The 26,257-nt window shown below is 44.1% G+C and overlaps 1 protein-coding gene across 3 annotated transcripts in view; it reads right to left on the bottom strand.

Moving 5' to 3' along the window:
• slc12a5a (solute carrier family 12 member 5a) overlaps window positions 1-26,257 on the bottom strand; it is a 103,453-nt gene that overhangs the window by 31,500 nt on the left and 45,696 nt on the right. For all 3 annotated transcript variants that reach the window (XM_057030487.1, XM_057030488.1, XM_057030489.1), the window contains exons 2-3: window positions 2,938-3,038; window positions 2,448-2,585 (exon numbers count right to left, since the gene is read on the bottom strand). In XM_057030487.1, the coding sequence (XP_056886467.1) occupies window positions 2,448-2,585; window positions 2,938-3,038 (239 nt within the window). The remainder of the gene's footprint in view (window positions 1-2,447; window positions 2,586-2,937; window positions 3,039-26,257) is intronic.

Raw genomic sequence — 26,257 nt, 5'->3', positions numbered from 1 at the left:
GAACTAAAACAATATAAGATAAGATGTCCATTTATTTATGTGATTTCTTCCACCTTGAATAAGTTTTTGAACTGTAGATCAGGCGTGTGCACTGTCTGGTCGCAGTTGTGGTGAGGGTCAATCAAATACATCAACTTTAAGCAGACAGACATCTTACTAACTGTAAATGTGATTGTAGGAAGAAAATCAGTGGGCTCTCCTTGTGGAGATGTTTGGATTGATAAAACCGGGTAAATGCTGACCTATTATTGTAATATAAAGCAGTACTGACATGAAAATAAACCAAACATAATTAAATATAACTATTATTATCAACTAGCATTATAACCACTATTTTGATTTTTAAGTGGTGGATAAAGATATGACAGTGATGTAAGAGTAAGGGGGACTTTTCAGACATCTTTAAACGTATTTCCTAACAGTGGTGGCAAACACTCAGGTATAAAGTGGAGGGATTTGAGTGGAGTGGCAATGGCGAGGCTAATGATAGGGAGGGGTGTTGTAACAGCGTCTCCACGCTCGGCTGGCCAAACAGGAGCTGAGAGAACAAATGTGTTTCTGCTCAGGTGTGCTGAATTATTGAACAGACAGCAAGAGGAGAGGCCAGCGAACAGTAGCCTCCCTGATCAGCTGTGGATAAACCAGTCACTCGGCGGTCAGCACGAGTGCGCGCGTGTCTACGTATGTGTGTGTATGTGTGTACAGAAAGCCTTACACACCAGCTGGCTAAAAAGCGCAGACCAGAGCCCCACCACTTAGGAACATGTGCTAGTAGAATATTCTAGATGAGGAGGCCGCAGAACCTACGGTTCCACGAGCTGTGAAACCGCAATTTAGCTGCAACATCAGTACGAAATCACTCTTATTGGAATTCAGTCATCTCATCTGGAAAGAAGGATGGGATGAAAATGGAACACAAACTGCTTCCAAAGGGAATGGTTGAGCTTCAGGAGTGTTATCCTATAAAAATATAAGATTTAAACCAGACAGCATGTGTAAGAATTCAAACATTATAAGCAAGAAATCTAAATAAGCGCTTAAGAGGTCAGGCCAGTGCCATATTAATGTCGCTCCATCCATTTTTCTATTAACTATCACTAATCATGGTGGGTGGGCATGCTGGCGTCTATCCCAGCAGTCACTGGGAAGCAGCGCTTTCATTTCAAGGGTTTTTTTGTATCCTTATTTGGTTTGATTACCCCTTCTATATTATATCCTTTTTTCCTCTCCACATTTTTATTTATTTTGTTGCCGGGATAAATGAGCAGCAAAGGCGGACAGAATAAAGCCGTCGTGTCGGGTCGGATTTCAAACGAGTGAGGTCAGCCAGGAGAAAATCAGTGGCAGATGAGCTGTGACTGGTTTCCACTGTAACCCGGGCGACCTTCAGACGGCTCCCTCACATCACACACAAACCAAATCTCCGATCTTGACTTTGACGCCGCAACAAAGAAATCCCACTGCCTCGCTCGCCACTCAAGGCGGCGATGATGAAGAGGGGGAGAGAGGGAACGGAGCGAGAAATAGAGAGTGAAGGCGATGGGGGGAGAGGGGCTGCTGCGTGAGCGATAAAACGCCACAGGCCGCCTTAATGAAAAGCCTCTCATGGCGATGGAGAGATTGCCTGTGGAATGGGTTGCTGATTGGAGGAGCAGTGGTTTGGTGTAGCATGCAGGCTAATTAAAGTATTAAAGGGGTTGGGGGGTGACAAGGGGGAGATTAGACCAGCTCCCAGCATTGGCCAAGCCGGGGAGAGTTTGAGAAATACACCTCAGATCAGGAGGAAGCAGTCCGGTCTTATCTGCATCGTGACAAAATAAGCTGTGGCGTTGACAGCTTTGAAGGCAACATATGACTTTTATATTATTTAACTTTGCTACTAAAGCTAATTTCTTACCGGATTCCTAAAACCTGGTCAAATAAATGCCTCCCCACACGCAGAAGAAAATAGCAGCAATGATGTCAAAGGAACTCATTAATGAGGAGCATGTGAGGAACAATCCAGTTATACAATCAGGGGGATTCACAATATCAGCAGCACTTGTTTGACATGTTCTTTAGCATATATAATGCATAATATTTAGTGCACAATGGTTATCAGATTCATACTAAGAGGGCATTAAATGTACTAAAAGAGTCTAGTGCAACAATATTTCTGAATTAAACTGACCCAGAAGGCTCAAGTGTGGATGTGTTGAAGGCCAATTATTCGAATAGAGCATCAAATTTGTCAAATTGTGCAACACTACCACTTTACAGTCAGTTGCATTAAACTACTTGCATTACATGAGGGTTGGGTTGTCAAAGTCCTGCACCTGTGAAGTCTATGTGTTTTATTGTTGTTACCTCAGCAGCAGTAGCAGAGCAATATGCAGCCCCAAATATACGTGAAAAGACTTAAGTGTACGTGAAAATTCTTCAGTTTATGAAGGGCTTTGGTTTCATACCTTCACAGGTTTCTTGCGAGATGCCTCGGCCTCGTTGTTCTCGGCCTCTTCGTGCTCCTTGCTGCCCTGGGGGAGGTTGGAATAGTTGGCCAGGCTGCTGAGGAGAGAAGACACCATGGGGCTGGTGTCCATTTCCTCCTGCGGAGACACAAACAGGAAAGCTGGGATCAAAGTGCTCATCTGGCTTTGTATTGAAATAACTGAAAACAGTCAGAAAAAGAAAATGCGAACGCAGTGCTGTGCATTTAAACCTCTTAAATTGTTTAAGGACGGTTTAACTAAAGTGCTAATTTCCATCTTCGCATCTCAGCAAGAACACTAAATGATGTTGTGTAAATCCTAGAAGTTCCCTCCTGTAGTGGTATAAGATTTACTTGCATTAACCTGAAGTTCCCGTCTGCCCTTCACGCAGTAATTACCCTCATTAATCGATGTCAGAACCCTGATTCAATCACCGAACGGCGAGCCGGGTACGTGAGGGGAGCCTTACCTCAAACAAGGCCATGTGCTTCTTGTCGTACTGCTGGCTCTTCTCTGCGGCGGCATCGCTGCTGTTGATGAAGGGGCTGCTCTCCTTTGGGTTACTGTCACCTGTAAGAAACAGACAGCTTCACTCAGACGCGGGACAGACACAGCGTGTTTGGTCGGTCATCTCCATACTATGCCTGGCGTGAGACATGTAAAGTAACATGACTCCAGCTAATGAAACGTGCCTTCGCAGGATGCACAGTGATCTATATTCCGCATGGCTGCAAGAAGAACACAAACCGGAACATGACTTTTTGCTCCATAAATGACAGGTTTGAACACTAACACGAGGAAGTGAGCACAATCGCTGCAGAGCCTGCCTGTCAGCTTTTTGTTCCTCGGAAAACACTCAACGGTTAAAGGAGTTTGCGGGACGCGTCCATGTGGAGGCTTCAGCGATTGGCACCTCGTCCATGACCTCGTCCAGACTAATTGTCAAGGGAGGGCAGCACCCGCAGTTTGGGAGATTATTTCTCAGACGCCCTGCTTGATCACTGACAAGGCGATTGATTCCCAGTTGGGTTTTGATTGAACGGATTACAAACACCCATCTGGGGTCGATCCATTCTGGCTCCAGGATGGTTTGACTCCTGCTGGGAACATCCCTCTGCAATGACCATTTCCTGAGCTGGCTAACTGCGGCTGCTATTAGCCTTTCTGCTAATACTGGTCTGGACATTTGCTCTATGAAATGATTTGATTCGCAATGATTTCTTTCACCAATAAAGCTCTTTTGATCGTCCTCATTTGCACATTGCAAGCGTGTGAGTGTCTCCGGAGGGAGACAGCAGATTGCCGTCCCTCTGGCTCTCAGTCTTGACTTGGACCGAGTACCATGAGACAAGGTTATTTATAACTGGGACGCCGCAGTCATGTGTCATGATGCTGGGGCACAGCCGAATGCTGTTTGACCGAGCAACAGGGCAATTCAGGTTAAAGAAGTGGGACACTTAATGAAGATTCAGAGCCTGTAAAATAAACCCCTCCCCCCCAGAAAGTGCCAATTATAGAGGCAGGGGAGACACTAACCTGAAGAGATGAAAGAATTGCTGCTAGATGAGAGAAGAGTGCAAAGTGACAAGGAGAAAGCGAGGGACAGATGACACAGATGACAGTGAGGGAGAATTGAGCTAAAATTTAAGAGCTCACTCGCTCTGCAGCACTTACAGAGCCGCAGGTTTTCATACCCATGTCAGGAGGAGGGGGTCATGCTACATCGGTGATACATGCATCTGTAGAAATGCAAATCCTTGTGCTTAGAACCATGTTCGTAGAGACTATGCTTATATATCGAACATCAGACAAAACGCTGACATTGAACATCCTGCATCTGAGCGAGGCTTTCACTAACAAGAGAGTCCGTTTTGTTTGCTTCCCTTTATTAATAGTTGGTTATGAAAAGGACAGCAACGAAAATAGTTTTGCTCTTGTTTCCCTACACACTGCTTATCCTTCTTCAATCAGTTGTAATCCAACACGGGCTCTAACTATCAAAGTGTCTCGATCTCTGTGGTCCGAATCCAGAGTTCTGGCTGCTTCGCGTAAGTTCTCTTCAAAACAAACACAATGGAAATACTGTAATGTACTGTAAATATATTGCATATTGTTAGATATTTTTGCAACATCCATCCATCCATCCATCCATCCATCCATCCATCCATCATCCATCCATCCATCTATCCATCCATCCATCCATCCATCCATCCATGAATTTTCTAGCTAGCTGTGGCTTATTCCAACTCATGAGGCTGAGGCTATCCTAGCGGTCCCTTGGTGGGAGGCAGGAATACACCCTGGACAGGTCACCAGTCCATCACAGGACATAATCACAACATCACAACAGAGCCTGACGATGTCGGACTCCGTAGCATTCTCTGGTCCCCTCCCCAATCTGGCCAGCGATGAGATGTTTAGCCGCATGTCGTCGCTTCGTCGCTGGCTTTCACGGTGGTGCCCCGAAAACCAGGTGGCCTTTATAGACAATTGGAGCACCTTTTGGGGAAAACCTGGTCTGATTAGGAGAGACGGTGTCCATCCCACACGAGATGGTGCTTCTCTCATTTCTAGTAATCTGGCTAATTTTATTAGACCCAAAGTGACCTGACAACCCAGGGTCCAGACCAGGATACAGAGTTGTAGTCTTACACGCCTATCTGCTGCTTCCATAGAACCCTCATCTGCCAACAATAACATATTTAACACCATAGAGGTAGTCTCTGTTCCACGGTTAAAAGTTCACCAAGCACAGAGCAGGGGAGCAGTCAATCACCATAATCTTATTAAAATTAATACTAAAGCACAAGTTGGAGAAACTAATATCACAATTAAGTGTGGAATGTGAAATATAAGATTTCTTTTGTGTAAATCCCTGTTAGTGCACGGCCTGATAGCGGATCATCACATTGATTTATTTTGTCTTACTGAGACCTGGCTTCAGGAGGAGGAGTATGTTAGCTAAAATGAATCTACTCCTCCTACCCATCTAAATTATCACATTCCTCGTGTTACTGGTCGAGGAGGGGGAATGGCAGCAATCTATCACTCAAAGTTATTAGTTAATCCTAGACCAAAACATGGCTCCAGTTCATTTGAAAGCCTGACTCTTGGCATCACCCATCTGAACTGGAAGGCAGAAAAGCCACTTCTGTTTGTATTTGTATATCGGCCCCCTGCTGGACCACACTCAGAGTTCCTGTCTGAGTTCTCTGATTTCTTATCTGACTTGGTCCTTAGAACGGAAAAAGTCATTGTCATTGGAGACTTTAATATCCATATGGACGTTATAAATGACAGCTTTAGAAATGGCTTCATTTCATTACTTGAGTCAGTTGGTTTCCTTCAGCAGATAAACCAACCAACTCATAACTACAACCACACCCTAGATCTAGTTCTGACTTATGGTGTTGATGTAGAACATGTGTCAGTGTTCCCTCAGAACCCACTCCTGTCAGATCATTCTTTGATCACTTTTACATTTATGATTAAGGATTCTTCTATGCTCAGAGCACAGTCTTACTATAGCAGATGTCTTTCAGATAATGCTGTAGCTAAGTTTAAGGAAGTGATCCCTGTACTAATCCCAGGACCACTGTGTGTTTCCCCAGGGATCAATCATTATAATCTTAGCCCTGCTGAGGTTGACTCTATTGCTGAAGGTGCAGCAACCTCACTGAGAATCACGCTTGATTCTGTTGCCCCCCTGAAAAAGAAAATAGTAAATCAGAGGAGGTGTGCCCCCTGGTATTATTCACATATCAGGACCCTCAAGCAGAAAGTGCGAAGACTGGAAAGGAAGTGGCATTCTTGTAAAATAGACAGCTATCATGTAGCCTGGACTGTCTATTAATTTACAAAAAGGCCCTCTGCAAGGCTAGAACAGCTTATTTTTCTTCTTTAATTGAGGAAAATAAGAACAACCCCAGGTTTCTTTTCAGCCCTGTGGCCAGTCACAGTGTTTTAGCTCCACATATCATGTGTTTCTGTGCTCTGTGCCTGTCCTCTCCTCTCCTCTCCTCTCCTCTCCTCTACTCTCCTCTCCTCTCCTCTCTTTCTCCTCTCCTCTCCTCTCCTCTCCTCTCCTCTCCTCTCCTCTCCTCTCCTCTCCTCTCCTCTCCTCTCCTCTCCTCTCCTCTCCTCTCCACCCCCCCCCCCCCCAATCAGAGGGTCCCCCTACATGAGCCTGGTCCTGCTCAAGGTTTCTTCCTGTTAAAGGGGAGTTTTTCCTTGCCACTGTTGCTTGTCTGGGGTTAGGCCCTGGGATTCTGGAAAGTGCCTTGAAACAATTTTGATTGAGACGCTATATAAATAAAGATTGATTTGATTTGATTTGACAGGGTTTAGCCTGAAACAGGGACACTGACCCACCTGAACCCGTCCCCATGACCAACCGGCAACCCCCCCACCCAACCCCTGCAGTAACTGTAAATATCACTTTTGCTTCAAATGAAGGCCTGGTCATGGCGCTCTCAATCTGACACACCGCAGTTTTCCATCAGATCTCAGAACAGGACCCCTGAGGATTACGCGGTGAGAAATGTTTGACTTTGTTTTATTGATCCTGCCCACAGTGGGGATGTGGTCAGTGTCGTCACTCTCTTCCTCTGTACACATACAGTCTGGACACCTCTCTTATCTGCTCCAGCTCTTATCGGTGCACCGACTTTGAGTGGAGAATCCAGAGTGGCGCTGATGCTTGAGGTGTTGACTCGATATTAGGCCCAGGGGCCACATTTTGTTGTGTGGGAAGGGTGCATGTTTAGCACAGACCGCAGCAATAGAACTTATATCAGTTTAGGCAACAGATTTACAAAGGAATACAGAAATAAGCCGCACACAGAAGCTGAAGAACAGCTGGGACATTGAAGGAGTTCTTCATACTAATCCAGACAAAAAAAACTTCATCTGGTGGATGAAAGGAGAATTCAAATGGAGTTAGTGGGACGGAAAAACAATTAAAGATAAAAATAAAAGGACCCGTTGGAATATCGGATTTTCTGGCTGCGTTCCCCGCCATTGTTCTTTGGTGTGTCTGCAATTCTGAGCAGGCTTCGACTGATTCCTCCGAACATCGCCGCAGAAACGTATTAATTCATGTGATTCATAGAGAGCTGGATAAGGGGTTGGAGTCAGGTGATGGATTAAGGTCACTTTAATCTAAATTCTGCTCAAATCAGGACTGACCCAAACATATCTTTGTAGTCAGTTCTATCAAAAGCTTTATTTCATATGACCCATGTGCAAGAGGTTTTAGAATGAGACCGACCTATATACAGATGTGCGACAGAAGTGTTGCTATAGAAACAGGAAGTTGCGCCTCTAACAGTCCATAACTTTTAAGAAAATCTAATAGCTATATAAGCTTTCTAGAGAGTCTCATCTGCCTGCTCCATTGCTTATCTGCATGTATCTTATGCAATAACACTAGAGGGGCAACAACCATTCATTAAAGGACTGACAAGATAATATCTCAATAATTAATCATCCTCATCTGAAATAGGCTGGGTGGTATCGAACAACAGGCGTATACCAAATAAATTGCACATATTAATGTCTATTGTATACAGTAAACATCAGTCTTAACTTATAGACAATTTTGATTGATTGAAAGGAGTTATTCAACAATAAAACAACAAAATGTACACAGGCTAGTCTAAAATTACCTGATCAGCGAGCAGATTTGTGCTTGTTACCCTCCTAACTGACCCCTAATAGTTGCAATAGTGATTTTGTCGAATAATTATGTTATTCTTACCGTCCCTTCAGATAAAATCACTTTTCAAAAACATTTCTCTCATCTGTGAAAAGCAGTAAATAATGAGATCATATTAGGATGATCTGATAAAAGGTCAGAGATGATAGATGATATGGGTGACACAGACGGGTGCCTTCAGATTAGTGTAACCTTTCACATTTATGGTGATTCTTCCAGAATGATGTCCAGGGAAAAAAGGTCTCGAAATGTAAATTTGTTCATAAAACAGTATTCACGTATTCAAAAAAACAGGTTTTCCTGGCTTGTCAACTGAGCGATGATCATGTTCTCAATGCACTGATGATGGGGGATGAATGTCGTTTTCCAACAGAAAAAAAGAATAGTTACAACTAATTTGCAGAAAGTGCAGTGCACAGGAGAAATAAATAGCAGCACCATACGGTTCCGTGCCCACGTCTGCCCACACACGCTCTCATAAATAGAGATTCTCTCATTCTACCTTAGTATGATGATTTCAGCACTGCATCAGAGACACAACAGCCTTATGTAACTGGATCTCACGCTTGGTTTTCTCCCACTCTCTGATTTTTAAGTCTTCTTCTCTCCTGTTGCTGCAGCAACCTTACATGGTTGCACCTACCATAAGGCTGTGTGGACATCTTTGCTTTGTTTTTTTTAATGCTGCTCAAGGCCAGAAGGCGGTCATTGATCAATAATTAGACTGGAGCTTCACCTCTGCATGAATTTTAACGCCACATTGACAAATCCTCTTCTCTTTCGCTCCTCTGCACCTCCAGTGAAGATCCCTGCTCTCCATTGGCTCCCCAGCTGAAGGCAGCGGATTGGCTGCAAGGGGACGCCTGTGCGTGAGCAGGTGTAGTTTAACATGTTGAACAGGCCTCAGCGTGTGTCACTGTCTGAGCTCCAATGATGAATGGGTTGGCTCAGTCCCCCCTGCTGCCTCCTCGCCTCAAGCGGCGCAACGTCAGGATTCATTTTTGTTTAAAGGCAGGCCTCTGCAAAAAGCTCCCCAGCAGCCCTCCTTCTATCCGACAGGCGGCATGAGAGGTTATCGTTATGCGTGGCAGAGGGGGGGCAGAGAGGAATCAAACGAAACTGCAAGTTCGATCCTGCAGGAAATCAGAAGCAGACCTTTTTAGTGGAAGATGTCGCTGGGAGGCAAAAACATGTTGCAGAGCAGAGTCAGACTGAGAATTTTACTCACTCAATAATTCAAGAATTTTTTTCCCTTCCTTCTATGACAGAATTAAATTTATTTCCCTACGTCTGTTATCACATCATCCTAAAAAGCTGTTCAGTATCTGCTGCTGGTGTTCTTACATGACAGTGGGGCTCACAGCATGCTATGGTATCCTTAAGTGTCTAGGATTCCCATCACATAAAAAGCACTAGCGGGCGGGCACACAGTGGCTGCTGCATTGTTAAAAGTCATTTTAGATAATAGAGTTGTGGCATTCAACACTGCCCTTAAGATAAAAATGGCATAGACGGCTGTATCAGTGCCGCAGCTTCCACTTTGGTTCAATCTATCACGTGACCCACTGGAAATCAAGCTCAGCCTGAGCTGCAAGTTGATCTGCTACTTATTAAACTGGCCCAGCAATTAAATATATTAGTTTCTTACGGGAAAAAAATGCCAATCTTTGCGCAGAATTAATGCATCTTTTTTTTTCTTTTTTCAGCCTGTCACTTTAGCTTCAGCTAGCGAGCTAATGCTGCTGTAATTGGTGATCCAAAGAGCCTGACAGGGGCTGCACGGATGAAGGAAAGAGATGAAAACACAGTGAGAAGAAAAATGCGTGGGCAAAGGTGAGGAAGCAGGAGTGACTGGGAGGGGGAAGAATCGGGTAGGAAGAGCAGCGAGGTTGGGGGTGGGATTAGACACTGGTGAGGTAATTGGGAAGCAAAAGTGGCCTACACCTGCTATCTTTGACTTTTTATTAAAGAAAGTGAGCCAGAATAAAGACAAGGGGGCAGGAAGCTGACGCCAGCAGGGAGGCAGAAATTGGCATATTTTCATGAGGTCATGGATTAAAAATTCACCCCATCTTATCACCTGCCAGGGAGCCAATTTAACCTGGAAAGATCATTTCCGTTTTACTGCCGTTGTCCCAAATTTGGACCACTATCCAAATACTTGTATCACACCTGTATGTTTGTAAGACAACACACTCTGAACTGATGAGCCAACAGGCTGTGACAAGATGCCATTACCTGTGGAAAAGTCTGGTTTGTGCGATGGCCAGATGTGATCAAAGGTAAGAGAGCTATCATCTCACATGCGCAGCAGACTTCTGGCAAAATGATGGAATGCTGGAGGTGTGAGACGGAGTGCAAATTAACACCTGAACATCCTCCCTGCCGACCTAGCTCCTCCAGGCTGTGGCCATGTTCTTTGCCTCCCCCACTTGCTAGGCAGGCAGAAAGCAATCTTGCCAAAGCCTCGAGGGCACATCTTCTCTTCCTCTCACTGGTTTTCCTAATTTCTTTCTTTCTCCGGACTCCTTGGCAATACCACATTCCTCTGGCCTCCTTTCCGTCACATCCTTTTCCACTTCTTTCTTCCCCCTCAATCATTTGGGTTTATTTTGAATATGCTTCAGGTTTACCCTCCTCCAGACTCCAAAGGATACGTGACGAAAAGCAACTCCACCTTTGCCAAGTCTAACAATACCCTCGAATTCTGGAATGTTTTATAAATTTCAAAGTGTTCTTGTTGGCTCATTCCCCATCGCCCAGCCAAGCTTCATTAAGATGTATCTAGTAGCACTTGTGTAACCAAACAACTGACAATCCAAAATAACACAACAGCCTTGTGAAAGGTAATTAGCAAAGAGGCAGTCAATCCTCGGTCGTTGAATTTATTTGCAGTTTATCACAATTATGGTTGCTGGAAGGTTACTGAGAAGGATCTAGGCAGGAAAATACACGTAACACCGACACTGGACATGAAGATCTCAGATGCAACTGGTCAAGCTTAAACTGGGACTTTGAGTTCCACGAACATTTGCTTCAGATTGTGAAATGTGGATTAATACACTGTTTTTGAAAACAGAAAACATATATTTTCTTTGTCAGGTATTAAATGGTGCTGTTGTTACCAAGTTTGTTTCCTGGATTTTATTTGTCCTGTGCACTCAGTCGGTGCCTGCGTGATGCAACTAAAATGGCGACAAGTCCTCTGTTGTATTAATCAAAATTGGACTTGGACTTCAGTTAAACAAGGAATGAAACAAGAAAGATCTAGATATAAAATAAAGCGCTTTACTCTAAAAATAATCCATATCAACCTACTTAACTGAGGCAGCTAATGGTATGATTTGCCAGCTGATGTCTAATTATCATGCACAGCACAATTACAATGGATGAAAGTTATCTAAAGAAATTGATGACAGTGATCCAGAGATATCACAGAGAAATCTATTCATCAGATGCTAAGATTGTGAGAAGAATTCCATTTTTGAAGCTTTTGGGTGTTGCAATATACTGCAAAGAACATGGAACTAGCTAACGAATTAAATGAAAATTAAGATCAATGGAAAAATCCCATTAATGTTCAATATGTTTACTGGGCCTGCTCCTGGTTCGCACTTCAACATCCCTTCTGGGAATAACTAGGAAAACAGTCCCAATTGCTTTTTGAAACCTTTTTTTTCAGCTGAGTCAGGCACATGTCAAAAAACACCTTTAGCTAATACGACTTATATCATTTTCCTGACTGGCAGACAGCTGCTCCCTGACTCCCTTCATAAACCAGTATCTGTGACATCCACCACAGTCGTACTCCACGCGCAGAGACAGATAGAGACTTGTTATGTAACACTGCCAAAAATAACCTCAGTGAAATGTTTCTCCATCCTCTCTAAAACTCAAGGCACACTGCCATGTTGGGGCCAAAGGCTGAGGGAGGGGATGAATCTACATCAAACTAATTTGTACTGAACCTGCAGCAGAAGATGAGCTGATCTGAAAAGAAGCATCATTAGCAAGCGAGAAGGGTCATAAAACTCCACAACTCAATCAAACTCCCATAGAGACGTGTAATGAATAAATGTTTGAAAGTTTGAGTTTGAAATTCATGACCATTAATGCTCTTACATCAAGTTTTTCCATGGTACAAAAATGACCCATTGGGTTTATGAGGCATTTCAAACCTTTTCCTTTTTTTTCAGGTAGTTGCATTTGCAATTGATCAATCTGCACAATGATAACAAATCTCAAATCGACAAATATATAGACCAAATACAAAGACCAACATTTATACAAAGAGGCCTATTTTCATTTATGTTATACATATTGAATTCCCTTAAAAACAGATTATTAAGTCTTTTCCAAACATCTTAACATCAAGGGTAATATCATTGGAGGTTATCGTTACTGTAAAAATGACGATATCCAACATAATATCATTTTAAGTGATAACAAAGTGACTTTGGTTTGACCCAAAGCTAAATGCTAACACATTCATCAGGCTAAATGGAGCATTTTGAGTATTTTTTTCAACATACTACTTCAAACCTCCACCATAAATTGCAATATGCAGACAGCTAAAACCTCTAATCTAATCACTGAAATAAATTTCTGGTCTATTCTTAATTAAAATGGAATAAAATCCATAAAAGGAACCATTCTTTTGTTTGATGACATTACTGTTATCAAAATGCACTCTACAATTCCAATCCACTGAGAGCAAATATATTAAAATATGAAATTCCATAGATCTGAGGGTAACTGTGCAAATTAAGGCGATAGCTCTCAGCAGGTTCATCACTGAGGGCAGTTTATATCCCATCATCACCACAAGGAAAAGTAATGGAGTCAGGGAAGCCTGATGCAAGGCTGAAGGACTGCAGCACAGGTGCAGCTAGGCAGACAAACAGACTGAGATGCCCCCCCCACCAAAAAAGAAAATAGATTGGAGCCTTGTTCCTCGATCTGGCTTGGGCAGATAAGACGACAGCATTCAGGGATTTATCAGGCGCCGCAGCACAGGTGCATTACCTGGATGGCTCAGCGAAGTGGCAGTTGTTTACCGATAGTCTGCAGTTTACGTGTGAGTCTGACTTCCTGTCTTTATCATTCATTTGTTTGTCCGCTCTCCACCCCACGGCGAGGCCCAGGCTCATCTCGCTGAAGCCACCTGGGTGTTCCTGCTGGATATTTCTGGTGTCCAGCAGATAAATAAATAATGGGACACTGGTTTAGATTTAGAGAGACACGAAAGCTTTAAGAGCTGGGCTTTTTACAGCTGTGCCCACGGAGGAAGGCAAACAGTGAAAAAGAGGAAGTGGCACCGTTCAAATGCTTTGACTCACGCACAAAATTACTTGTGCACTTGTGAGAAAGCAGGACTGCCTTTAATTGCTTTCAAATAAAACGCTCAATCTGGGTTACATTCATATGCACGCAATTGATCTGCATTAATAGTATATTAATGCACTCGGCCCCCGCAAAAACACTTTTTCAAAATCACCTCTCATCACTCTGGAGACATTACAGAGAGGAAAACACAGGGCAGCTGAAACAGAGAGCTCGGGGAGTTTTTCTTCCCTCCACTGTATCTTTTGGTCTAGACAGAAATGCTTTAAAAAAAAATGGGAGTAAAGGAAGAGGAAGTTGTAAACGCGAGCCGCCAGGCAGAGGAGGGAAGTGAAGAGGCTGTTTGAAAAATGATGTGCTCGCTTTCTCCACCGTTTCCTCTCATTCACCTCCTCTCCCCGCACTGGTACCCTCCATAGACTGTTGACTGGCTGATGGGACTACTATAGAGGGTGTGTGTGTGTGTGTGTGTGTATGTCTGTGTGCTCATTGGGAAGTGATGACATGTTGCCTGTCCCCACAACTTCAAAGGTCTGTTGGTGTGTTAAGGCTTAGTGGTGAGGTCAAGGTCACTTGGGTTCAGGTAAAGGATAGGGTAGAGGTTAAGCACTTCAATCTGATGGTGAAGGTCAGAGTGAGGAACTGGGCAATGCAACACATCTATGATAATAAGTCCTCACAAAGATGTAAGTACAAGAATGTGTGTTTGTGTCTGAGGGTGTGTACTTGTGTGGCTGCAGACTCAAAGACTATGACTTATGTCTGCCTTTGATTACTCTATGAATTATGCATCCTGCACCTTATGTGTCGTCTTGACTGCATGCTTGTGTGTGTGTGTGTGTGTGTGTGTGTGTGTGTGTGTGTGTGTGTGTGTGTGTGGGCCCCAGCCAGCAACTGCAGTGTTTAGTGACAGTGACTGATACCGATTTGCCCTTCCCAAATTCTTGCCTGCCTCTGCACACCCACAAACATAAATCCACGCGCGCAGCCAGCGACGCCCAGCTCAAGCTGCACACGCGGAGTCTCTCGCTCGCCGTTGCCAAGACGTCCTTGTCGGCTTTTAACCATGCCGCTCGCCGGCCTCTGAGAAGGTCAACACCAGTGCGCAACATGCACAAATGCTGCATCAATTGAGGCAAGGCGAGGGGTGCGGCAGAGTGGGGGCTGCGTACAACAGATGGAGAGACTTTTAAAATGCCCGTGTCTCTTTTACGAAACAGATTTAATTGTGCACTGCAAATAAATCTGTCAGTCAATCACTCAATGAATTGAAAATCCGAATAATTTATTTACTTGAATAAATCACCCATGAATAGACTCATGGGTGATGTTCACCACGGTGGGGTGGGGATATCGGCTCTATGGCCATGTCGCCATGGCGACACAGTCTGCATGCACGGCTGAATAAGACTTGATCTGGTGCAGATGTTCCCATAATCTAAGACCGATGATTAACGACTGTAAACAGCCGCGTGTTCAGATTTTACGGTGTAACGGCTGGCTGCCCACAGAAGAAGACCTTTGGAATTTCTACTGGATCGATTAGGCTGCGTGTTTCTGACACAGTGTGATGCCAGCACGGTGGCGCCGGGCGCAACTTTTCAGGAAGTCACCTTCTGCTGTCACGATTACATCATCCTCCGTGCCTGTCTCACCGTTCCCCTCTATGGCCCAATGTCAAACGGGGCATTAGGTAAAAGAGGAGGAGCGAGCGTGCATTCACGGACGTGTGCACGTGCATCATCATTTCACTGTCGCAAGCTCAATCTGTCTTTCCAACATTCCGACAGCCGGAGGCATCAGGAGAAAAAAAATCTTAAAACGGTGAGGCGGGTGGAAAGTGGGCAAAGTGGGAAAGAAGGGTTGAAAATGTAACTCCTGTCTCATAATAGTCGGGGAGGGAAAAACTGAATGTGCCATATAAGAAGCAGAGTGTATCTACGAGCTCAGACGCGGAGCCTGAAAGGAGAGAGAAATGGAGAACCAGATCAACAAAGGAAATCCATTCAGTCCAGACATCGGTTTTCACGCCCATGTCGTGCTGCTATCGAGAGCCGTCCGTCTGAGGCACAATGCCCCCGTCTCTTTAGCCCAAACCGCATTTAAACTGAATAAAAGATACAGAGGCTCTAGTCAGATGACGCCTGTCCTCTTGACACGCTCCACGGCTCGCTCTCTCAACAGATAACACATGCACGCGTTTACCTGACAAAACCTTACCCTCGGAAACAAACAGAATGTGATATTTTAGGTATTTACTAACACAGAGCCTGAACTAAATGAAGCACAAAAAGGGCCACATATGTTGTTGTCATATGCTGCGAGGCATAAGAGCCCCAGTGAGCTTGGAGGACCCAACTTTGCAGCTGACGTTCACTCTGCTACCAAAATAAAACTTCCTCCGCATGCAAAATCCTTAATTTTTCACTCATGGCAAAATTAGGATTTCACCCATTTTAGCACCTTTACTGTTTTCCTGCTTCTGTTTACTGGAGTTTTGGATGTTTTTAATGTTTCAATGTTTAATTTGCCTAGAAATGAGCAAGTGCCGAATGAGGGAGGTGTCGCTATGTTTTCACATGCATTACAACGTCACAGTCTCATTCATTTTTGACTAAATTTAACAAACTGCACACACGAAAGACATTATTTTCCACGTGACTTTGACGGGTTCCCTCGTGACTCACCAAGGGAAACCATTGCCCTTTTCTCATGAAGTCCCGCTCATCCAGCCAAAGACTTACCTTTAGCTCTTTATATAGACTAAGATGTGGCTCTAAGTGACAAAATAATGCAATTTTATCGAACTGACTTGTTATTCTTATTTGGCTGCACGGCGACAAGGAAAAGACAAAAATGAGAAAAAAATGAGAAAACTTGTGATATGAGCCGTTTCTTCTCGGTTGTCAGTTTGACTGATGTGCCTCCTGCTGCACATGCAGCAATCGGCAGAAAGCAGCCAGCAGGCAGGTAATCTTTCTCTTCACATCCGTTCGCCTGTGTGTATTGTCTGGTATTTGACAAGCAAGCCGCCTCTGCCAGCATCCAGCTAAAGGACTTTCGCTTCTGCCCCCGAGCCTTCCACATTAACATTTAATGGACTCCAATCAGGAGGCTGTAAACCAGACAGCCTTTTTGGTTGACTGTCTTGTCTCTGGAGATAAGTATTTTAGGACCCACAGTGAAGGCATGTTTTAGAACCAATGAATGAGTGTTTTCTACAGGTAAAAAAAGAAGGAAAAAATGACCTCTCAGAGCATTTCTAAAACGGCACCACAGGAGTTTTTCTGAATTGTATCTGCCGCATTACATTGGTCATCTTTGCTTTGCATAACAGCATTTTCAGGCCACTCTTTTAAAACCAACTGGGGGGGGAATCACAGTCCAAGAGAATGATTGTTTGTGTGTACATGATATTTTTGGGCATCATAATCATATTTTGGATGCTAAGCTTGTCTTGATGTTGATTCCTTCTTTGCCATCTGTAATGTGATTTTAGCTTGTCAGGGATTTGTCACAACTAATGATTTTTTTCCCTTTTTCAACCCGCTGCTGTGCGTGTGTGCGCGTGCGTGCAAATATGGATAAGGTTATTGGGTAGCCTTTGTCCATACTTGGCAATCAATCAATCAATCAATCAATCAATCAATCAATCAATCAATCAATCAATCAATCAGCAACAGTGGCAAGGAAAAACTCCCCTTTAACAGGAAGAAACCTTGAGCAGGACCAGGCTCATGCAGGGGGACCCTCCTGCTGATGGCCGGCTGGGTAGAGAGAGGGGAAAGGGGGAGGAGGACAGAGAGAGGAGAGGAGAGGAGAGGAGAGGAGAGGAGAGGAGAGGAGAGGAGAGGAGAGGAGAGGAGAGGAGAGGAGAGGAGGTACATCTTAGCTCGACTGAGCGGCGACAGAGAGACATGTCAGCTGAATAGATTGTTTGAGACACACTGTCAGTCCCTGCTGAATGTTATGACAGATGCTTTTTTTGAAACAAAGGAAAACATTGAAAAATTAGTCATACTCCTGAATAACTGTCTGGCTTTTTCATTTTTTGTCCAGACTGCTATTCGTTCAATATGATCGCGTGCCTTTGAAATAATAGGAACTGGATGAGGTTGTCTTATTTCAACATTCTTTTCGCTTAATCTACAGCAACACTGTGTTAATTTAATGCTATAGCGTCTGTGAAAAGTTGCTTCTATTTGCAGCTATTTACTTATTATTGTTATTAATAGAACCAGAATCGATAGAATTCCAGCATTTAAATAGACAATGATGTAATATTTTGTTACACAGCTGAGCATGGAACAAAACACCCCAGTCATCTTCAGATAATGCGTACACGATGTTCCATCCGCGAGCATCGCTGATCCGCAAAGAGCTGCAAATATGACAGAGGGCCAGCCTTTAAATATGTTTGTGTGTCTAATCTGGTCTGTTCCTCCTGACCTGCTGTACGCCTCACTTAATTCTCCTCCCTGTGTCGTCACTCTGGTCAGTCTCGCCCACTCTCCTTATGCCCAACATACCCTGTTCAAGCTGTCTGGGCCTGCCGATCCACCGCTGACCCCTCCGTTGGTGGATTACTATTGACTTGGGACACGTTCTGACTGAGCTTTAGCAAATATGCTGCCTTTGCTAGGTACCTTCCTCTTAAGAATGTCTCCGTTTTCTTTACTCCTAAGCCAACATTTGCTATTCGAAGGGATGATCAGGAGTGTTCAAGTTCACTGCTTTGACATCACTGTGCATCTCTTTGAAATCAGAAATAAATTGGCCGTCAGTCATGAATAAGGGGGCTGTTTAGTCTTTAACGATACAAAAACCAGACAGTACTACAGTCCTAATGATGGTATTTAATGTAACTAATGACCGAGGGCTGACAGATGCTGATAGAACCATCAATGTTTGTGTTAGGAAAAATAGCTGCTGATGTAAAAATGAGATGATGTGGGGATATAGTTCCTGATAATTACAGGCATCACGAAGACACATGTATCCTCTAACATAAAGTCGGCGGTCCGTTTAGCCGCAGAGGCTTTTTAAACTGCGACATCAGACCTCACAGCAGTGCGTGGCAGCTCTTTTGATATAATGCCTGTGCGCCTTGCTCGGTGCTTTTTGCACTGCCTTTGAAGATAGACGTCGGTGAAATGTTAATTACCGCAGGCCACGAGCCTGGGCGCTTGCTCAGTTCAAAGGCTGGGATGGGGCGCAGCCCAACCTCAAAGCACCGGCCTGAATCTGTTCCACTCCGAAGCCCTTCAACTACCAAAGGCCAATGCCTTGGCAGAGACGCCCTTCCCTGTTCCCTACATATGTTTCTCAAACCCACCGCCCCATGTCATGGGTGTGCATGTGTGAGTGTGTGTGTGTGTATTGGACATATGTGTATTCATATGCTTTTGGAATCGCTGCAAAATAAAAGGCTCTTGTCCTTAATATTAGAGGCTTCTACTCTCTCTGATGTTGCAGAATGAAGCTCTTTCTTCTTCTCTGCTTTTACATGATGCTTCTCTCTGTTTTCCATAAACAGTCATTTGTAGCCATGATTTAATTGTCTGTTTGCGTGTGTGAGTGTGTGTGGTAAGATAGGTAAACAGAGGCCACTTCAAGAACTTGGATGGGACACAACCAGAAGATTGGAAACAGAGTCGGTGTATAACATAAATTCTGACCTGTACAGTAGTGCATGCAGGCACACAAAGACACGTGCGCTGACTTTGCCTCCTCCGTTGATTTATGTAACGTGTCAGCTTAGCAAGTGTTTGCATTAGGGGGAGGATTGTGATGCATTGCCTGGAAATGCCCAGTTTCACCATCTTATTGTTATATTTCTATGTGTGTGGGTGGGTGGGTCAAGTACCAGAGAAAAAGGAGACTCTTGACATTAGACTGCTGCATCATCAATCCTTGCTGGAGGATAATTGCACCAGTTTGCTGCTGCTGACACTTTACTGTCCTGTAACTGTTGGGAAAAATTAATGTGGCATGGGAGCCCACACATACACACACATGTCTGTGCTATCTTTGTAAGGACTTTCATTGACATCATGCCTTCCCCAGCCCCTAACCCCAACTATCAGAACCAAATACCTAAAAGCCCAAATCAAACTAAAACCCTTGACCTTAAAATCAAGTCTTCAACCTCTGCTGTATAAGGTGACATAAATGTCACTCACATAAAATGTCCTGTTCCTGCCAGTGAATATCCTCACTATGTTGGATGAACCAGAACACACACATGTTATCATGTTAGCTTTGCAGTAAACATAAAAATAAACCTTTTTCATAGTTTTGTCATAGTTTTATATGACCTCACACACAACGGGTGTGTGAACACGATCACAAGCTGTCCAAAACAACACACAAGTGAAACTTCTACGCGCGATGAAAAAGACTTGAGTGCGCTATTTTCAGCTGTCCTGGTTTGCTTTGTCTGACTGAAGCAAGAACTGATGCCGTGATGACGAGACATCATTTCCAGTTTCATCTCGGAGCCTCGTCCCATTCGGCAGACAGGCTCTCTCTCTGAATAAAACTTTAATCGTTCTACATTTTTTAGACACCTGTGCCAAGGACCACTCGGTGATTAAAAAGAAACCCGTAAGCTGTCGTCTTCACTCACATTTCCAAAGCAGAAAGGGCCACCCTGAGTTTAAAATAGAAGTTTGCTGCTGCGTGAGACAAGAACTACTAGTTTTGTCGCTACTTAATCATCTACGTTTCTGACCTCACTCAAACTGTAAACAGGAGGAAACCTTGAGCAGGACCAGATTACAGATATGTTGGGACGATTTTGTTCTCCTTCTGTGTGCGGCATCATTGATAAAGTGACTCATCCGAAAAAAGAAGCGTATTACCATCAAGAAGAATGACAAATCTGCTGCAGCAATGCGCATCTTCGCTGTCATTATCCACGAAGCTTTCCCACACAGTCACAATTTTCTCCGTCTTTAAATGCAACCAAAGTACAAACAAAATCAATTTAAATTACAGGATTTCCTGTGATCGTGGTATAAGGCGTGATTCATGTGAAATGAAGGCGGAAGTGAGGCAGACTGGGCAACTGTTGCCATGACATTGATGCTTTTGTGTTACAGCTCTTTGACGGTTCTACTGAGGAGTACTCTGATAGCCAAGGATTAACGAGAGTGAAGAGATTGCACGTGGTGTTATGGCAAAACTTCAGTTCGTGGTGGGGGGGCTGATTCAGTCCATATTCTACCTGCTCTCACCTCTGGTTCTGAGATGAGATGCAGCATGGATGTAAGTGATTCCATTACAGGGTGTGGACACTGGCATTTGGGGCTCTTGACACGGCCGCAGGTATTAATGAGGGTGTCAAACCGTCACAGTGTGCGTCGCTAACTGTGTGTGCATTTGCAGTGGGTGTGTACATTTAAATCTGCCCTTGGTGGTGTGAACAACATGAACACACTCTGGAGGGAAATGGTGGCAAAAGGCGGCTATAAATAAGAGCTGTGATTGGGGATCCTCTTAATGGGTCAGGGAGGAGATTCTCCAGAAGTGAAACCATCGCCATTCCTGGCCTACATTGAATTAAAATCAAAATATAACTGTATTCAAATATAGCGTGAAGGCTAAATGCTACAAAAATACATGGTTGCCTCGCACACGGTGAAAATGTGATCGTTAAGACACACTGGACTGAAGTAAAAGTTCTCTTTTATGGCCGCCTCAGGCCATATATATATATATAATAACCGCTAGCATCATTTTTGGATGTAAAGGCTGCTCATTAATAGGTCGAACATGCATATGTAAGGTACAGTGTAGCTTGCGGCGTCAGAACGTCACCATGAAGCATCAAAGTTCTGGTGAAAATGAAGATCCACTATATGTCACGCTGTGTAGCATTTTATGTTGAAATTGAGCCACTGCTAAGCAACTCTCGACCTAATAACTGTGAGCTTTGAGAGTTCTGATGCTAAATGAAGACTGCTACCCTGGAGCATCAACTCAGGAGCGAGAACAGTCATGTCATAAGATTCATCTAAAATGAGAGTGTTAAAAATCATGCGATGAACTGTTCGAGAATCTCAACTTCAATTGAAATGTTCGCTGAATTTTCTAATTCTTGAATTGTTTCCCTGCTTATAGAATGTCCCAGTGCCTCCAGCTATTGTCGATGGATGAGATGGGCTGTTTCTGGTGAAAGACATGATCATATGGGATGCAACTAAGAGATCTATTATGAACTGGACTTGCTCCAGCATGTCTGACAACTGGGCTCATTAGCTCTGTTGATTTTGGCTGGATTGTCACTTTTGACAGTGTCACACACTCCCTGAACAGTTTCAGGAGTGAAGCTGGTTGGTGGTGTAAATGGGGGTTATTTTGTTTCCAAAAATAAATGGTAAGAAATCTGCTTCGGTACAACAGAACAGGATGTTTAATGCGCAGTCAGAAAACCGATCGTAGATTTACCTTTTCTTAAGATTAGCTTCTTTAATGTGTCTGTGCCGACAATAGCGGTTAATCGTAGATGTATTTTAAGGATACGCGTCTTGCTAAATCCAGTCTTAACGCGGAGGCGCTTGTGCTCTTTGTGTCAGCAGTCTGAGCTGGGCCTGAAATCTAATCCTCGTGCCCAAAATTGCATCAGTCAAGTGACATTTAAAACACATCAAAGCCGAGCAGCAAGTGTTGATATCTTACAATTAACCATGTAACAAATCTCTTCCTTTAGTCTGTAACATCACATTCTGTGTTGGAATAAGTTCTTTGACAGAACTTTAGTATGACCGCTGTGTCCTGACTGTCCCTTCATGTTAATAGTTAATCGCGACACATCTAGAAGTGGGTCGAGCGGCCTTTTTGACGCCATCCTTCATCGTGTCACCTCTGTCACGTTGCGTCACTGCAGCTTTAGTGTGCTTCTGAAAACCTGACGGCCTTTTAACTTTAGTCTCCTCAGCTTTGGATAATCACCGGAGTTTTTCTTCCTAATCCACATCTGCAAATGAAGTCGGTTCATTTTTGTGACTCCACCGTGTCGACATCCCTACACCATCAGTCGGATCGTTTCTGTCTCTGGTGGACTCCGTCCCTCGCCGCCTTCACCTGGTTCCTTTATCATCTGCTTCATACTCTCTTTGCTGCTCCTCTTTTATTCTGTTTCTCTCACCCACTCTATCTCTGGCTTTCTTCCCCAGCAGTGAAGTCGGCGTGACTGCAGTGTGACCTACTTAGCGCTGCCGCTGCCGCTGCCACTGCTGCTGGCATGGTCCCGACTTGGCTTTGTGATGTGGGCAACAACGAAGCTTCCATGTCAGGGGCACTGCCAGCAGAACCTCACCAAGAGATTGGGGGGAGCAAGTGGTCCAACTGCTCATCCACTCCGGATAAAAGCATTAGTGACAAACAAAAGGCTGCATCTCTGACATAATGTTCTCCACTAATCATAAAAAAATCCTAATAATTAGACATGGTTGATATTTTATTGCCTAGTTTTGAGATGCCTGCATAAGTATTTGTGAAGATAAGCTCATGTTGCTCTCAATTGCTTAAGTTGTTGTCACAGATATGATGGAATTTGTCAGAGTTCTGCTAGATTTGTGCCTCTCATAGGTAGGACGGGTGCAGCAGGAGCTGTGTCTGAAATGACGGCACCTTAAATTCCTCGATGACATTGTTTCCCAGAGAAGGTTACATGGAGAAGTATTTTCAATGGTTTATTTCTTGGTTGGCCACAGTCTGCAGGCTCCACGAAGACTGAAGGCCGATTTGGAGGACAGACACAAACAGCGTTAGCATCATATTGTCATTTTTAAAAAAAATTGGAGCCCAGATGCTGTTTAAATGAGTCCAGGCAGAAGCACAATCTTTGTGTTTTACATGTGTTGGGGGCACAAGCACACTTTCCCCTTGGATGTTCCATTCCTCTGCTTTCTCTTTGGCAGGTTCAGATCACCTCCTTCCAGATGTTGCGCTAATGAGCTCCGAGCTTCGCGCCACATTGTCCAACCGCGTCGATTCACTTAGAGTAACAATGATTCGTTCCCCTGTCCTGTTACCACACGGAATTTTCAAAGTCACACTTTCAATTCATTTGCTTTTACTTCTATTTTGGATTTCTGGAGCGCTAAAAAGCTTGATGCCATTTACATCTCCTGTGCAGCACAATTTGGTGATGCCATCCATCCATCCATCCATCCATCCATCCATCCATCCATCCATCCATCCATCCATCCATCCATCCATCCATCCATCCATCCATCCATCCATCCATCCATCCATCCATCCATCCATCCATCCATCCATCCATCCATCCATCCATCCATCCATCCATCCATCCATCCATCCATCCATCCAGAATTTCTTCTTTATGGAACATTTCAGCATACACATTGCAGTAGGAGGGGAGTTGGAGGACAATATGAACAAGCGCATACTTTCACACCTATACAAAATCTAGAGCGTGCACAGAAAAGCACGGAGATCATCAAACACTACTCCTGAGCCCATTGGTGCCTTTTGAGTGTGCATAAATATGAGTCATATTTCCATGAACTCAACTCCGAGCAGACATTATTAAAGAAGAAATGCACTTTTACGTGCGAGCCACGTTATCACGCCTCACTGCCCCCAGCGCAAGCTCGACTCCCTGCTTGCCTGGTTTTCTCACGCAGCACTGGCTGTCACTGTTCATCTATATACCCATTATGCAGGACCCAGCACACACTTGCACGTGCCTGATTAAAAAGGGCTAATTAGCACAATACTATCTTAGGGGGAAAAAAGAGAAACCTAAAATGTCTAAATGTTGGCAGCTGTGACTTATATGCTTAGTTCAAATATACAATAAAGGGGGTCCATGTAATCAGTCACGACTAACCTCTTGGCTACACAAATGTCTCATTCTTAGGTTGTCTCTCTGGAGTAACTTTAATGACAAACTGGCCAAATTCTGCCACTTTACATGGTTAGGATGGAATGTGCCGTTAGTAAAGGCCCTCCTGAGCCTCCTTCTCTTGATGAATCATTAGCTGGTGTGGATTTCTCTGTAGGAGGGGTGTTGCTGCACCCGGAGACATCTGTGACTTCAAGCAGCCCACTAGTCAGCGTTGACCTTTGTAAATCAGTTGGTGTTAAGCTTGTCGCAGCGGCAAGGCATTTTGGGACAAAGAGTCCAAATTGATCAAAACCGGCAGGTGAGAAGGAATGCAAAGGCATGTTGCTATAGCAACTAGCCGTGCAGCTGAGCATAAAGGCTTGAGTTGCAGGCAGTCCCTTTCTCCGTCTCTCCCAGCCGAGATTGAGCAAAAAGAGCCGCTGCTGCCCGTCTCAGCAGCTTCCTTGTGTTTTCAGTGGACAGCATGTCAAGTGTACTGTCCATTTGACCGTGCCACATTTATGCAGGAGAGGTGGGAGTCAGAAGGACTTTATTCCCGCTGCAAGCGATTTCCTATTGTCAGAGCTAGACAGTGCAATTCATTCCAGGATAGATCACATGCTAACCTTCCCATTTGTATGCATGAGACAAAGCTGCTTCTGCCCGTATCATTTCAGAGGCACGTGCTTGCATTGCTGAATAATAGAGCCAGAAAGTCTGCTCGTTTGCTGCAGCAGGGACAGAGAAAAACATCTTCACTGCAGTAATATGTACCTGTTGGGTAATACTAGGGCAAATTGGGCACCGCCACCACCATGCTAATGCCGCGCGGCGGAAAAAAACACCGAGTGCAGAAAGATAGAAAAGATTTGTTCTGAAAATGAGGCTTGAGTGATTTGGGGGCCCACTAGAAGTCAAACATTTAGATTTGGAAACCCTGGAGGCTGCAAGGATATTTGCATTACATTTTGTTCGGCGTCTCCGTATTTATGAGCTGAAAGAGGAACAGTGTCTGCAGTGAGGCAGCGGTAATGGCCGAAGCTCTAGCTCCCGTAATAACCATTTGCGCTCGTAGTTGTGTGCAGCAGACTGTCACCTTAACATGGAACTTTTAATGTATGAAGCCTTCTGTGTTCATTTCCCAAATACAAATCGGATGACCTCATTCAGTCAAAGATGGTTTGGAGATCCATACACTGTTAGACCTGTCACACCTCCAGGGCCTAAAACCTACCAAACACAGATTATTTACTGTTGTTCCCTCCTATAAAGGCTACAACGGCTGCCATACACGGGGAAAAAAATACAGCCACTGGCATGTTTTTCTTTTTATTCCACTTATCTGAAGAGGTTAGTGATTCAGCCATGACAAACAAATTTATTTTTTCTTAAAATTATCCCTCTTTTGCTTGCTGGATTAAAAACCCAACAAGCAGCTCAGAGACTTGACCACCATTAAACATCAACCTGTTTTTTTTAATGTTTGACTAATTTGACCTGGCTGCCATCTTGTTTAGAGACCTCTGCTGAAGACTCCTTTGATGTGCTTGAGCAATGATGGCAGCCCCCCCCCCAGCACTCATCCCATGAGCCTCATTGTTTTTTTCTGCCTGTGTACTGCGTCTCAAAAATATCAAAGGCTCTATCTCCCTTGCTATGCACCATTAACAATAAAGAAACTGTGTGTGTGCGTGTGTGTGTGTGCAACAAGCTGCGGCAACCCTATGCAGAAGGAGAAAAAAAGAGTTGAAAATGAAGCTGTAAAAGAAAAATCAGTTTTAGTTTTAGTTGACAGTGCAGCAGAGAGGTCTCGAAGTCGGGCAAAAAGCTGCCAAGCTAAAGCTAAAGTTGTGGTGTGATGACAGTCTGACA

Source organism: Takifugu flavidus, chromosome 4, assembly GCF_003711565.1.
Source record: "Takifugu flavidus isolate HTHZ2018 chromosome 4, ASM371156v2, whole genome shotgun sequence".
In the NCBI taxonomy this organism is placed as follows: Eukaryota; Metazoa; Chordata; class Actinopteri; order Tetraodontiformes; family Tetraodontidae; genus Takifugu; species Takifugu flavidus.
The sequence above is the reverse complement of the archived record's forward strand: the minus strand, read 5'-3'. Positions and strand labels throughout refer to the sequence as shown.